The sequence below is a fragment of the Tinamus guttatus genome, unplaced genomic scaffold (genome assembly GCF_059628265.1).
Source record: "Tinamus guttatus ecotype Peru unplaced genomic scaffold, ASM5962826v1 Tinamus_guttatus_pri_ptg000064l, whole genome shotgun sequence".
In the NCBI taxonomy this organism is placed as follows: Eukaryota; Metazoa; Chordata; class Aves; order Tinamiformes; family Tinamidae; genus Tinamus; species Tinamus guttatus.
This window is the reverse complement of record NW_028288598.1, coordinates 14,889-30,470: the sequence shown is the minus strand read 5'-3', so window position 1 is coordinate 30,470 and position 15,582 is coordinate 14,889. Positions and strand designations below refer to the sequence as shown.

General features: G+C 48.5%; 1 protein-coding gene across 1 annotated transcript; it reads left to right on the top strand.

The window, feature by feature from the left end:
* Nucleotides 1–2,533: 2,533 nt before the first annotated feature.
* LHFPL2 (LHFPL tetraspan subfamily member 2) lies at nt 2,534–15,582 on the top strand. The gene is made up of 2 exons (XM_010228771.2): nt 2,534–2,969; nt 15,238–15,582. Exons 1-2 carry the CDS (start codon nt 2,540–2,542, stop codon nt 15,492–15,494), a joined length of 687 nt encoding a protein of 228 aa, XP_010227073.2. The 5' UTR covers nt 2,534–2,539; the 3' UTR covers nt 15,495–15,582.

Sequence of the window (15,582 nt, the reverse complement as noted above, 5' to 3'; positions counted from 1 at the left end):
CTTTCAATGGTCCTGGTGACAAAGTAGTGGACTTTCCCTACATTCCACTTCTTATTCAAAGTGGAAATACTGAGAGAATTAACTACTTTTGTCAGACTAACACGTCAGCTCTCTGTTGTTTCAAAGGGTGTATTCGAGTCATCAGTGTGTCAGGCTGATTGAAAACTTCATGCTCTTCTCAGCTATTCCAGAAAAAAGGAAAGTGAGATGAACTATTGCCTTAGTGTAGCTAAAAGCACAAATAGATTTTTTGCCATTTTTAACGTGCAACTAAATGAATTTTAATAATTTACCTGATAAAGTCTATGAAATGACTTGTCCCATTGCCAGACATATGCACTGCAGACTAAGTTTTCTTTCAAGTACTTTTATATATTTCTCAGATTTACCAATGATAATAGAGAAGTTGAAAGTTGTGAAATCTATTCTAAGCCATGTCAGATGTACAGTATCAAAGGAAAATATGCAGGAGGATATATCAGAAAAACCAAACAGATGATGAGTAACATAGAAATACGGAGACAAAATGGGTGGCCTGGCAGCATAAACCGCAGGTGTGTGAGTAGGACTGCAGAGCCTGGTGAGGAGAGGAGAGGCACTGGCATCATTCACCAAGTACCAGTGCAGGAGAAAGCACAATTCTCAGATGAAATTTTGAACTTGTCAAATCATGGGATTTTTTTAGCTTTTGCATTCAGTGGGATTAGGGTTTGACTGCTGACCTCAGAACTCCTTTGAAATGAAATAACTCTATTACTCTTTGGCAAGGCTGAAAGCTTTAGACAAGAATGGGAATATCTTTTTTTTTTTTTTTTTTTTTTTGTGTCATCCACTGAACATTTCCTATTTGGCAATCATAATGACAAGCTACTGTTTGGGTACTAGATGATTTTGCCTTCAGGATGAGTGGAATGTTGGTATCTTCTTTTGCGAGTAAGACTCAAAAGTGCTACGTGCTCCTCACTGAGTGGGTAACGCGGGTGCATTTCCTCTTTTCCCCCCTTTTCTCAAGTGACACATTTCAAGTTCAAGCACAGCTGCGTATGCAATGATCCATTTGTTATTTTAAGCACGATATTTGGATACAATTTAGATGTGTAACAATCTCTGATTGCCTCTTGTACTAAGATAAGTATAACCCTGGGAATGTCATCAGCTACTGTCCAGAGGCAGCATCGATGCTTAGGGGAAGCCCTGGGGAATATTTTTGCTGTGGTCCCAGCCTGCAGAAGGTTGTGGAAGGAGGGGACTTGGGGGAGTGAAAAATCTTGTAGCTCTCCAGCAGCCTCTCTAACTGGAGCTATTGGTGGCTTGGCAGTGAGCAGGACATTCTTCTGTAGATTCATATTTAAGAAGCATAGGTCACTCTGAGGCTGCCAGCGTCAGCACTAATTCAGGATGAGATGTTACATACCTGCAGGAGGATCACTTTTCTCAAACCCTGGCTTAAGGCTGAACAGAACTTAAGAATATTGTGAAACCCGAGTTCTGCAGAACTGTTGCCAAGCTCTAAAGCCATGGGCTGCGTCACCATCTAGCTGCTGCTTTCCAGTGGGCGGACTGTCCCCAGCTGTAATCCTGTTTGTCTCCTCCTGAGTCAGAGGCTGCCTCGGCGGCAGTCTGGTTGCAGCAGCTCTGGAAGGCGAAGTTCATTCATTGCGCTTTGTGCCTGGACGCGCGCGGGCTGCGGCCGGCTCCCTCCCCTGAGGTGGGTGCTGGGCCAGGCTGCTCTTTAGAGTCCCACGACCAAAGGCAGGGCTGCAATTTAACAGAGCTGCGCCTCTCTAAAAGTGACTGCTTCAACGTGTACGAACACTTTGCTGGGTAACTGCCAGCAACCTTGGTTATTTCAACCGGAGGAAGAGGATGTTGAAGATGTGGGGGTGGTGGTGGGAGTGGGTGGGCCCCTTTGGTGCTGCTGAGACCTTCCTCGCAAAGCATTTGTCAAACAGCCGCAGGCCGGGTGGGACAGAGCAGATCCTGTAAGTAAAGCCGGGTGGCGGGAGAGCGGTCGCTCCCTTGGGATGAAGCTGGGAGTTTTCCAGCAGACTCCCTTTGAACGGCCCTTGCTGGAACCGCTGTGGGTGGCTTCGGATCTGTGCAGGACATTGGCTCCTTCCCGGGGTGTGCCCCAGCCCTTCTCACTGCTGGTATGTTCTCTCTTGCAGGTGTTTGATGCCAGTCTAGTGGGCAGTCCCTGGGGCCATCGCTGCCAGCCTGGAGCGTCATGCGCCACTATGAATGTTAAGGAAGAAAAGTGCACTTCAGGGCTCAGCATCCGAGAGAGAAGACAGCAGGAACTAAGCAGAAAGAACAAATGACCATTCTGCATGCAAAACTTCGCACAGTTAACTTTTTATCCTGAGAAATTTTATCTCAACTGTTGTGAGAGAACTGAAAAAGCAGAGCAGTAACAGGAATTTTCTTAGAGGCTTTATTTTACTTTTTCTTTCCTTTTTTTTAAAAAAAATTTAAATTTTCCTCTTGTGCTTGGATTTAAGACCGTCAACTGCACTGATCGCAAGCACTGGACATCAATATGTGTCATGTCATTGTAACGTGTCGGTCGATGCTGTGGACGCTCCTGAGCATCGTGGTGGCTTTTGCAGAGCTCATCGCTTTCATGAGCGCAGACTGGCTCATTGGCAAAGCCAAACCTTTAAGCTCTGAGGATGTGGACAGCGGGACAGGAGGGTCGCAGGAGCCCTACCGCCCGACACTGGGCATCTATGGGCGCTGCACCAGGATCTCCCACATGCAGATATCCAGACGAGACACGCTCTGCGGCCCTTATGCTGAAAATTTCAATGAGATTGCCAGTGGGTTCTGGCAGGCCACTGCTATCTTCCTAGCTGTGGGCATCATGATTCTCTGCGCTGTGGCATTTGTGTCCGTCTTCACCATGTGTGTGCAGAGTATTATGAAGAAAAGTATTTTTAACGTCTGTGGGCTGCTACAAGGGATTGCAGGTATGTAGACTTTGAAAGCAACGGAAAAAACTGTTTTGTGTGTGCGCCATTCAGCTTCAGAAATTCAGAGATGGTGTCTGTCTAGAGGCTGACTGCATTTGATGGACCTGAGAGCAATTCTATAGGCGGGTGTTTATTTAAACACAGCTGAAATTCATAGTTGTGCGGCTTGTAATGCATTGACATTGGCAGCAGGATCACAGCCTGTTGTGTGCCAGAATGAACTGACCAGTGTTTCTTTTGTTTGCTGTTCAGGTTTCTTCCTCTCTCTAGTTGTATGTCAGTAACAAGAACTTCTCTCCCTTGTTATCAGCAGAGAGCAAAGTTAATACCAATATGAAGGGAGTGCATCTCCCATTGGCTGCTGCAGTATTTTTCCCTTCGAGGAAAGGCAGCTCTGGGTGCCTCAGGCTTCCTGCCTGTGGGAAATACCACTCCCAGTGATAAGAGCAGCCTGCAGAATCCCACACTCTCTTCTCCCAGGTTTTATGTGAAACCACCTCCTCCCAGGACGGGAGTGTGACGACAACACCTTGTCATAAAACTTACCTTTAGCCAGGTTGTTGTGGAGGTGAGCTCAGTGAGTTTATGTCTTTATTATTCAAATATTAGCTTTACTCTGCATGAGCAGATGAATTGGTTGTAGGCATTTTGTCATCCTGCTTGTGACTGTGTGTACTACAGAGATGAGGTGACTGCTAGGTAGATTGAGACTGGAAAATAGAGCTGGAGCAGTTCTGCGTGTTCTCACTAGTGAGAATGGAGGCATCCTGTGCCATATGCATTTTTTAAATTATTTTTTAGTATTTGCCTGTGATCGTTTTAAGGAAAAAACTTGGTGTTGTAACTCTGGCAACCTTCAGAGAACCTGTGAGGAAGGAGGGGATGAATAGGGCCACCTCCTCCTTCCTTCTGTTTGGTGCCCTTAAATAGATATTTAAAAACATAAAATGGTTTTTTAAACCATTTTAACTTTTTGTTCAAATCCAGCTTCTCCAGTGCTCCCCTGGGAATGCAGTCAAGCCCTGAGCTATTGGCTCTACCTTGACACAAGCTGTACTAGTAGAAGTTCAATCTCTTATTAAGTTGGGTGGTTTCATTTGCTTACTTGAGGACTGAGGGAACCCTTCTAGGTGAACGCAGGGACTCACGCGAGTAGGTGGGTGTTTACGGGGCAGTTTATGAGGAGCTGGGGGCTCCGTCGGGGCAGTTTATGAGGACCTGGGGGCTCCGTCAAGGCAGTGCCTAAGCCATCCCTGCGGGGAAGACAGCAGTGGCCAGGGACGCGGCCAGCCCCAACCCGACACAGCTGCCTGGTCGCAGCTTCAGTGTGAGAGTGTGTGCTGCTTATTTCGTGACCTCCACAACGCCAGGTTTGTGCTTCTGAGGCAAGATTAAATCCCTAAATGATTATGGCACATCTGTTTGTTTAGATGATGGTATATAACCAGCAGAACAATGTACTGTAAATAAAAATGAGATGTTTTGATGTAGCCACTGCTGGTTTACAGAATTAGCCAGCCCCAGCTGAGCAGGTCAGCCGTGCACATCAGAACTAGTAGTCGGTTTTAGCACTGTGCTTGCCTATCTTACCCCTTCAGAAATAATCTAGAAAACCTGGTTTCAAGAGATAATATTTTATCTTTTCTATTAGAGGTGTATTTGTAGAGGAGGGAGGAGCAGTTACCAATATAAGCAAGTGTTGGGACATCTCAGGCCTTTGTTTCTGCTGAGACGTTAACTGTACTTGCAGTGCTGGTGCCATTTCTGGATATTTATAAATGGCAAACATCAAAATAATCAGGAAATCAATTCCTGTATTGTAGAAAACTGTTGTGAAGACAGTTTCTGAGAAGTATGTGCAAAAACAGTTTTACATTTTATTATCAACTAGTTGTGCCTGCGGGGCAGTAATCAGGGCTCCAGAATTGAACAATATGGTAGATGAATCATTTCTCATTCGTTAGGGGAGAGATCAATTCTTTTTTGATCTGTATGGAGAAGGGAAGCATTTCCCTCCTTATAATTCAGATAAATGCCACAGTGTGAAGCTGGGTAATTGAAAGGTCACGTTACTGAAACTGCTGCTCTGAGAAGCAGCCTGCCAATATTTGCAGCCAGGCATCTTGTGGCTAGCAACTCGTTTTCTCAAGATTAATTTTATTGGGTCCACTTCTACTTTTGTGCCAGTAGCATTACAGCATCTGCTTACTTATTTGAAAGTATGTTCCTTATGACTTGCTACAGCTTTTGATTTCATCTTTCTTAGTCCTTGTGTTTTGGAAAACACTTAAGCGAATGCTTCCAGAAAGACAGTCATACACATAGCTAATCCATGCAAGGTTGCCGATATCTAGACTCATGTCCTAGCCAGAGAACAACTAGATACAGCCCAGCTGATCATCTTAAAAACGTTATTTGAAATGTGACCTTTTTCTTTAACAAATGTAAGAAAAGAATTTGCAAGTTAGTTTGTATATCAATGTGTATCAGTCCAATATTTTCAAATATGCCAAATACCTCATTTTCAAAGATGACATGCACCCACAGTAGAGTCATCTACAGGAACTCAGAATTTTGCAGACTTAATCTCATTTAAAATCTCTATATCATTGCAATGGAGGTTTAATATAATTAAAAACATACAGCCAGTTAATTTATCCCTGGAATTCATCATGAAAAAACAATAACAGACACCGGATATATCATTCCTGTCTAGCAACACTGGTTGTGACCTGGCTGATGCCTAAGGTGAAATTACAGAGCTCAAAGCTGCATCTCCTCTGCCATGGCACTTGTCCAACGCCTGCCCTTGGACAACTCTGCGAACTCCCGTTGAGGTCAGTGGGAGGGAGCCACACACAAATCTGGTCCACAGGGTTTTGTTTGTTGCAGAAAGCCAGGAATACAAAGCTATAAAAGAAGGAAATATGGCTCTGTTTAAAATCCTGAAATTCCTTTGTAGTGGAGCAGGACTTTTACCATTTGTTTTTACACAGCAGCATCTTTTGTTCTGGATATGTAGAAATGGTAATTCGTGGTCATGATTTGGGGGCTTTTTGAGGCTGGTTTGCTCTAGAAAAGAATCTTTTCTTTGCAATAGAGAAAGGAGCTATATAATTAAGCAGCTAATTATTACCTAGCAGCAAGAAGTCCAGGCACTCATTAATTTGAATGCCTTTTTAGGGCAAATATTCTATTTTTACAGCCTGTGAATCATGTGGAAGGCAGAGACTAGGAGATGCAGTAAGATATTATATAATGGTTGATAAGAACTAACTCAAAGTAAATTTTCACAGTAGTCATTTAGTAAGTAAATGATCAGGAATCCCTTTTTGACATATTGTAGGGCAAATATATGGTAATTACACACAGTGTTCACAAGCCTTAGTTGCTGTGCTTAGCTATGGAATATAAACGCATCCATGTTCTCAAATACCATCTCAGGGAACTGCATACAGCTGCTGGGCACCCTTCTCATGGTTAAAATGAGATTTCTTTGTGGAGAAGCTGGGGTATCGTTGCCTCTCCTACCACTTTACAGTGCTGCAACAGGGCTGTGTTAGCAGGCAGAGAACACGTCCTCCACCCCAGGCATGGCTGAAAGCCACTGGTGTGGCCACAAGGCAGCCAGCTGCCTGTGCTCCAGGACAGAGACCAGCCCCAGGATGCCAGCGTTGCACGTGTCCCTGGGTTTGTGCAACGGGGAATGGCAGTGTCTGCGGCGAGGCCGGCTGCGCCTCTGTCACATGCTGAGGGGTGTCTGCGCTTTGCTCTGGGGGAAGCGTGACTGTCTTGTGGTCACAGCTGGCATCAGCATGCTGGCTGTTAACAGCAGTGCTAAAGGGGAGTGCTTAGTCCCGTGGGCCAGAGGTTTGTCTCAAAAGGTTGCCAGAAGCGGCCTGGGAAAGCAAGGTGCCCCCCACTGAAAGTTTCCTTGGGTGCTCTCTCTTGTGACCAGGTGACACCCAGCAGATTTGGGGCCCTGGTCCAGAGCAGTTTTTCCTGTGGGACCTGAGTTCTCTTTTAGCGTTGTCACGGAGGCATCTGAACTTCTTCTCACATGAAAGGTTTTCAGTACCAGGCTTCTGCATTCTCCTCAGCAAGCACTGAGGTTTCCTTAACATTTCACCCTATTTTCCTCCTTTCCAGTGTTTCCTCCTGTACTTCTGCCTTTTCTGCAAGGCAGGTTTCTCTTGGCGCTTGTCCTGCTCAGTCTCAGACAGCATGGTCTCTTTCCACAACCCTCTCCCTTTCCGGCTATCCACACAAGATCTCCTCTGTTCTTTCTTCTGTCCTTTCTGTGCCCTCATCTTTCCCTAGGTATATTGCTGTTCCTGCCTTCTGCCCCCCTCGCTGGGATCACTTGAGGGCTGCTTTGATCTGGAGCCAATGCAGTACCTGAGCAATAGCACAGTTAAAGCATTTTTACCCTCATATGCCAGGAAGCTTCTTTACAGTTTTCTAAAATATAGGGATGAAACAGTTTGAATTCAGCTGTGTCTACAATAGTGTACTTGGGCTGCTAGAAGGGTTTGTTTTATGCTTCTTGCACTAAGATAGTTTAGTATGTTAGATATTTATTAATCATTAGGAGTTTGGGGTGATGAAGAAGGTGATGGAAACCATCTGAAGGTGAGAGACCCATGCGGGATTGCTCGTGCGGGTGTATGAAGTAGGCTGCGGATGTGCCGAGCGCTTCCCAGGAGGATACGGAGGAGGAGGAAGGGCGCCCCAGGGCTCAGCCGCTGGGCTGTGTGAGGAGGGCTGGGAGTTGCTGAGGAAGCCCGGGAGGAAGCAGGAGCCGAGCCAGAAGTCGCTGCTGAGAGGGGAGGAAAAGCTGAAGGCGGGCAGGCTGCCGAGGGGCAGGCCGCGGGGCTGCGGGCGCTCGCTGAGCGTTGCGGCGGGCAGCGCGTGAGGGAGGAGGCGCCGGCGAGCTCCTGTGGCTGCCGCGGCCGCCCGAGGCCCGTGCTGGGCAGCAGGGCCCGTGGCGAGGCCGGGCGGTGGGAAAGCACAGAGCGCTCCGGCTCTCCCAGGCAAGGGAACTTCTTGTTTGTCTTTCTGAAATGTAGTGCACACGTTTTTCAGAAAGCGTATTTCCTCTTGGACGTGGCTTAGGATTTTTCTTTTCTCATGCCAGAGTTGCACTTTGTTGGGGTGGGAAAAAAAAAGGGGAGGGGAGGGATTGAAAATGGAAATCCTGAAGTCCTGCCGCTGCCTGAGCAGGGTGGTATAGTGTGTCCCATAACCTACATGGCCAAGGACCAGCGCGGCACCTCGCACACACCTGGCTGCCAAGAGCTCGCGCGGAGGGGACGGCTGTGTTGGTACAAGAGGGCGAGCGCCAGGGGAGAAGAGCGATCCAAGCGCTACGCTGCTGCTGAGCCCGAGGGGCGGCATTTGTTACCCCGCAGAAAGGAAGTGCCGATGGCAGCACAGGTCTCGTGCCGGTCAGTTCCCCTCGGGCGCTGCTGGGACGGGCAGCACCCTGCGTGCTGCAGACACTCACGTTTTCCCTGGTGTGCTCTGGGCACCTGATGTCGCTGCAGCTGTAACTCAGTAACCAAAAGGTTGTTGCATGGGTGTGCCTCATGCTGCTGGCTGAGCAGTGCTTTGCTGTGGCATGTACTCGTGCAATGGTCTCTTACTTTTCAATAGTTCACTTTGCCTGCACCAATAGAAGCTCCTTATCATGCCTTTTCTTGCTGAGTTGCAGCAAAAGGATGCTGGCTGCCCCTCTGAGGAGAGGGAGAAAAATAACAGGAGAGGAATGGGGCTCTCTTTTGGTTGGATTTTGCTTCCCAGTCTCAGATCCAAGACTGATGCAGCTGTTATTGATAGGTTGCAAACACTGTAGGAAACTGTTTAAATTCAACAAAAGGTGTTGAAGGCAGCTGAGGCAGGTGGTTGTGTTGTCCCACTGTGTAGAGCGGTGCCTGGGGGCTGCTGTCCTCTTTCCTTTATGGTTCATTGCAGCTGATTCCAGGGCCCGAGGGCCCTGGCAGCGAGCGAGGTTGCGGCCGGGATTGGGAAACGGGCTTGGGCTCTCCCTTGGCTTCCTTCGTGGCCGGTGTAACTGACATGGGCTGGTATTTCCTTTCCCAACTAAGGAGCGCCCTGAAGTTACTATCCACAGTTCAGTCATTCATTTAGCAGCTTCCAACCTCATATTGGGCCAACTTAAATTAAAAACACTTGGAGCTTCCTTGGCTCTCGAGGGGAGACGCGGGCAGCGAAGGGCCAGGCTGGGCGCTGCCCGCACAGGGTTTGAGGCGCTGCCTGTCGCCTCTCCCGGGCCGACGGGGAGAGGCCTCCTGCCCAGCCTTGGCACTGCCACCCACCAGCATGAGCAGAAGGTAACGTTTGCGTGGCCAGCACCTCAGAGAGGTGCTCTGCATTGAGCAGAAGGTCAAAACTCATGGGTTTGTGAGGCCGAGGGCTGGCACAAGTAAGATGACATGTGCTGACCTGCACCCTGTAAGGGTATAGCCTTCAGGTGCTTTGTGTTGCCAAAACCTTCTAAACATTTGGCTTTCCATACAGACAGTTCTGGATCCTCACTGAACTGCAAAGTCTTGCAGCAGCCTCGTTAAGTGCAGTGAACCCCCCACCTCCCCATGCACTCGTGGTGCTGGCAAAGCAGCAGGAATGTCATTTCAAGGCTTGAGTTTGCTGTGTTTTGATTACCCACATTTGTCCTCCTCCCTCCCAGCGAATGGGACTTTTGCCACTTGCATGCAAGTTGCTAAAAGCTAATGGGGGAATTTGCCCTCTCTTCTCCCAGAACAGAAGCCTGCAGGCTCATGCTTTGCTAGAGAAAAATCAGAAGAATAGGATAATACCAAAATTAAAAAATAAAACAACAAAGGAAAAAAAGAAACCACACACACAGGAATCCACCATGTGCCCGAGCAAACCCTGTCAAGGTTTGTAGCCTGACCTACTCTTGGCTTCCTCTGGGAGTATGTGCGTGTACCTGTCAGCCACAGCAGGTGCCGTACCCCATCAGCAGCCTCTCCTTGTACCTTCCTGTCACACAGGTGCCCTGCCCTGTGTTCCCATCCGTATTTCCACACCTCATGTCCATAATGTCATCACAAGTTTTATGTGTATGTATGTTTGGTTATGAACAAGTATCTCTGATCTGCCAAGTAAATGGGGAAGTATCTCTGAAAAAAATGGCTTAGTTACTTTTCTATTTGTAAGAATAGGGTTTTGTTTGTTTGTGCTCCTTAATTTGAGGGTAGGAGTGGTTTTGGAAAGGCTTTTCCTTCTGATAGCGGCTTGCCCTTATATGACCTCAGGACAACTTTAAAAGGCTTGGGAAAAAAATCTGCAGGTTTTGAGAAACCACCTGGTTATTCTGCTGCCCTGAGCTCAGGGTATTCCAGGTATACAGAAACCTGTGTCTGGTTGTGCACTGCTACAGTGATAGATGGGTCTGGATCTTGCCTCTTTTCATCCCTGCTGCTTGGGTAGATTCCGGTTTCTTCGCACACTGCCACCTGGCAGCCTCCTCTGCCCTCAGCAGCAATGTTTCCAAGTTAACCCAGTCCCTTCTGCTTTTGTGAACCAGAATTAAGTGTAATGTCAGGCTAGGCTTTGCTAATCATTGACCTTTTTGTTGTTGTGATGTTTTGCTCTACTCTTGTGAATTTTTGCCTCGCTGTTTTGAAGAGGTTCTGAATGGGCCAGAGGCTGCGTTGATTTTTGGCTTCCCAACTCTCCCTGCTCTTCGGCAAATATCTTCCTGCCTCTGGTCAGCTGGCAGTGATCTGGAGGGACCACGGGCGGTTGTGGAGGTGACTGTGGAGGCGGCTGTGGCAGTTGTGGAGGCAGCTGTGGCGGTTGTGGCTGTGACGGTTGTGGAGGCGGCTCTGGTGGCTGTGGAGGTGGCTCTGGTGGCTGTGGAGGTGGCTGTGGCAGTTGTGGAGGTGGCTGTGGAGGTGGCTCTGGTGGCTGTGGCGCTAACTGTGGCGGTTGTGGAGGCGGCAGTGGCGGTTGTGGAGGCAGCTGTGGGTGGCTGTGGCAGCGGCAGTGTCAGACACGGCACCGTAGGCAGCATGGCCAGCACGCCCCTCAGTGCGCCAGCAGCACTGCAGCGCTGTGGGAGATGCCCATGCTTTTTTTTTCTCCTCCATATCATTTCCCCCATATCTGTGACCAGCTGCTCTGAGCCCATCTCATCCACTTGAATCAGATTAAATGGTTTCTAACTCATTTCGCGAGGCTGAAGATGCCCGTTGTGTAACTGCTGAGCAGCAGCCTGACACCCAGCTGGTTTGCGAGGGACTGAAGGCGTAAAACCATCTGCAGCTATGGGTGACCTGGGAAAGTTTGTGCATATGGAAAAACAGCTTAGTCGTCTTGGGTTGTGCCAGTTCAGTGCATTTGTAGAAATAATCCAAGCATGAAAGTGTTTGGATAGTTGGTCAGCGTATTGACAGGTTTGGATTCATGACCTTGGGCCATGGGGGCAGCCCTGCTTTGCTGAATGACTGTGAGCTGACGAGTCCCCCTGCCGCAGCGCAGCAGAGGTGAGTAGCAGCGGCATCGCTGCGGCACCTGCGCCGGCTCCCCTGGCTCCTCTGAGCTTTTTTTTTCTTTTTTCTTTTTCTTTTGCTAGGAACTGAGGAGATAGATAGTTTCAAGATCTGCAATGGAAATCAGCTTTGTTAGTATATTCTGTTGTTTAATATGGCATAGCAGCAGCTGTCAGAACTAAATAGCCGCCTTCACTCATCTAAACAAGCATCCGTGCAACCCGCTGCTTCGGGGTGGCGCCTGGGGCTGCCATGAGAGGCTCTTCGTGGGCGCCGCGCGCAGCACTGCCGCACATGGTGCGACACACACAGACGTCCCCAGCGAGGGAGCCGCTCGCTGGGTTCCGCCGTCGCCCAGACCGCCTGGCTGGGAGAAACCTCCTCCCACAGCCCTGGTTTCTGCTGGGCTCCCACTTAGCCTGTCAGTAGAAAGGAGGTGCTTTTACATCACTCAGTTACAATAAAGCAAATGTTTAATAGGCTCTCTATGCTGTAGTGAGGAAGTATATTTTAGTCTAGTAATCTAAATACATTGGCCTCTTGTTTCTTAAGGTCTTTTTTTAAAAGCTGACAATTGGGACAGATAGTAGTATGTTACATGTTAAAATATGCTCCAGTGAAACACAAGAAAACGTTCTCTGCCAACAGGCTAACACCAAATAGTAGCCTGTAGCCAAGTAGTTGAGATGCCTGGATAAAAAAATCCATTTAAGCAATTTTCTGCTCTTGTTCATAGGCAGGTGGCTGCTCTGCAAAGCCTTCTCAGAGACCTCTGTTTTCTCAAATCCCCAGAGGAAAGGTAACCACAACCAACAAGAAGGAAAAATAATTGTGAAAAGTCATCATAGTGATTAAGGAGGAGTAACAGGAGGATGTTGGAGCACAAGCTGCCCTCAGAGCTGTGTAGCTCTGCCAGGATGGGTTAAATCCCCAACGGGATTAGCTCCAGCTCCCAGGCACTGCCAAGGAGCAGTGGGTGGGATGGGAGCAAAACTGATTTATTAAGAAGGAGAAATCATTATCATTAATATCTGCTCCCCTGCTGCCAGATGCAAACTCCAGAGCAAACTGTTGACAAGAGCTAACGGCTGCTTTATTAGATCATGCTGACATAAAATTATACAACACAAAAATGAACTTTGTACTTCTATGAGTAGCAAAAGCCTTAATGCTTTAATCAACAGACAGCATTAAATGGCTTAGAAGCTGCATAATGCAGATTAAATAGAGAATTAATATTTAATGAGTTAAACTGAAGGCTAGCTGAAACAAAGTCAAGAAATCTGAGGCTTGTTAATTATAGTAGTTGACAGAGATCAGCTTCTCACGTGCAGATCAGTAGGCTGCAGTAGGACCTGGCCAGATGTCCTGTGCGCCAGGGCCAGCAGAGATGCTCCTGTTGCATTTACCTGCTGCACCCCACCATGCTGCCCTTGCCCTTCCCGGTGTTGTCACAAGCCCCATTGCACTTGCTACCCCAATGATAGGGCTTCCCTTGTTCCCTCCTGACGGGTGTTTCCCTGCGCCTCTGCTCCTGGCGTGTCTGCGCTCCAGCTCACGAGCACCGGCGCTGGGCTCGGCTGGAGCGCTCAGCCCGCTATGGAGATCCTGAAGTTCCCACCTGTGCTGGCACTTAGGTGACTTAGAGGTATTGGCTCGACAGCCGCAGGCACTGTCAGCCTTAGTGCAACCAATAGGCAGCTGCCTCTCCCAGTCTCTGGGCATTGCTGCCCTGGCTACGAGCGCTGGGGAGCCGAGTGCTGTGACGGCTGCATCTGCCCTGGCCGGCGGTGCTGGGCGGTAAGGAGTGTGAGGAAGGCTCTGCTCCTTGCTCTGGACAGCATCAAGTCCCGGGAGCAGCTTGCTTGGGTCTGGGGCTGCTGTGAGGAGATGGCTGTAGCCTCTGGGCCCTCCTTGGCTGAGCCACAAGCCAAGTCTGGAGCGTTCCTGGCTGCTCTAGTGTTGGGCTGGGAAAGCTTAAAAACTGCCTGGGCAGCAGCAGCCACTGCGGTGTTTCAGGACAGGCTTGTCCCTTCAGTGATGGAGACCTTAATTACAAAGGGCTGGTGATCATTAAGAGAAAATGGCAACTGGAAGGAAGGAGTGTTCAGTCAGAAGAACACGTTGTGTGGTCATGCTGCTCACCACGTGCAGGAAGCGCGTGACAGATGGGGCAGAGGAGCCCCTGGTGTTTAGTCTGGGCCGGCCGCTGGGTACAGCGGGGGGTGAGAGCACAGCTTACCCAGCTCTGCCCAAGCTAAAGCAGCGCTTTAGGCTTAACACGCTCCAGCCGGTCACACAGGAAGCACCGCATAAAATTTGTCACTGGTTGATAAATGTAAACAGTGCTGAAATCCCTGCCCATGGAGCGGATGTTGTTCTCTAATGGATTTTGCTGCCCCAAAGAATGACATTTAGTTCATTCATGCACATGTTGGTCTGTCATCATCAGCAAAATGCTGGGGAGGGACTTTCTTTTGTGAGAGACCTGGCACTTACAGACAGTCTTAGACAGTTAGGTGCTGTGCTCTGCATTTTGTGGATGTTAACAGCGAGCTCCAGTCTTCTGCTCAGAGTGACAGACTTTTTTTTGCATCCAGCTGAATTTCTTTCAGCAATGAAGGAAATCCAGTGTACTGCAGAAGTACATACCACGCTCACCAAGTCACGAAGATGGGAACACGTCTGCACAGCTGTTCTAGGAATCTTGTAGTTTGAGGAAGAAACAAAGACTGCTTTTGATTTTATTGCGTAGTACAAATTTTGGGATTGGCTGAAATCTAGGAACAAAACGGCATCGCACGTAAAAAAGTGCAACTTCTGGCCCACTTCCGGATTGTAGCACCAGCTCTTCTAAAGTTACCAGCTCCCTCCCTCACACAGGGACGACTAAAGGAGTTTGTGGCGCAGAACCCCCACCTCGCTCCAGGAGCCAGGGAGAGGCGGCTCCTGCACCCACCACCCTGAAGGGCCCTTCCCTTCACAGCCCTTTCCTTCCTTCAGCACTCGTGCAGCAGCAGAGCAGCCCTTGGGCCTGAGCTGGGGCCACGTCAACCCGCTCGTGGCCGAGTCCAGAATCCCGTCATTGTGGGAGAAGCCTGTGGCATTGCTGTATGGTCTGACTCTCGTGGCCAAACAAGCAGATGCATTGGGAGATTGGAGATGCGCCAGGAGATTGGTGTTTTTTTTTTTTCCTTGCTTGCTTTTCCTAGGCAAGAAAAATCAATCTAGGGAAAGTCTGAGAGAAAAAAAGCAAAAAAAAAAATGTTTACAGTGCATAATAAAGCTGAATGTGGGTTGCTAAATAAGGACTCACAAGTAGCTGCAAACATGCCTAAGTATTTGAAAGTGCAAGTCTAAACAGTAGGTAGAGAGAATGCAAACGTTCTGCAGTCCGTGTACAGCTAGCTAGCCATACTGCTTGGGAGCAAAGGATGCAGAACAAACAGAAGGATGGAGACTGTGAACAAAGACTGAAATGGCATAAACCTCCCACAAGCAAAATGGTAGTAATAGTGCAATGTTTAGGTAGTTTATACTCGGCGTATTCTGGGGAACGGTCAGTGAAGGGTGGGTGGATTAGAAAGGATCTTCTTTTCTCGGTTTTATTACCCGGAGGGGACTTGTGATGAGTAATAATTGTTACAACCACAACTAAACGTGTTGCATTTAGTGTTTAACTGACCGCTTGGTGTTAAAACTGTCCTTTTTGTTTTTATTTTTAGGTCTCTTCCTTATCTTAGGCTTGATACTTTACCCTGCAGGTTGGGGATGCCAGAAGGCCATCAGCTATTGTGGACACTACGCTTCTGCTTACAAACTGGGAGACTGCTCGCTGGGCTGGGCCTTCTACACGGCCATCGGGGGCACCGCGCTCACCTTCATCTGCGCCGTCTTCTCGGCGCAAGCCGAAATTGCCACGTCCAGCGACAAAGTGCAAGAAGAAATAGAAGAAGGGAAAAACCTTATCTGCCTCCTCTAAATGCAGGGGGGAAAACACCAGTGCCTGGATCTTCATCTGCTGGCCAGGGACTCAAGGAGCAGATTCGCTTCCCTGCTTACCCACTTGT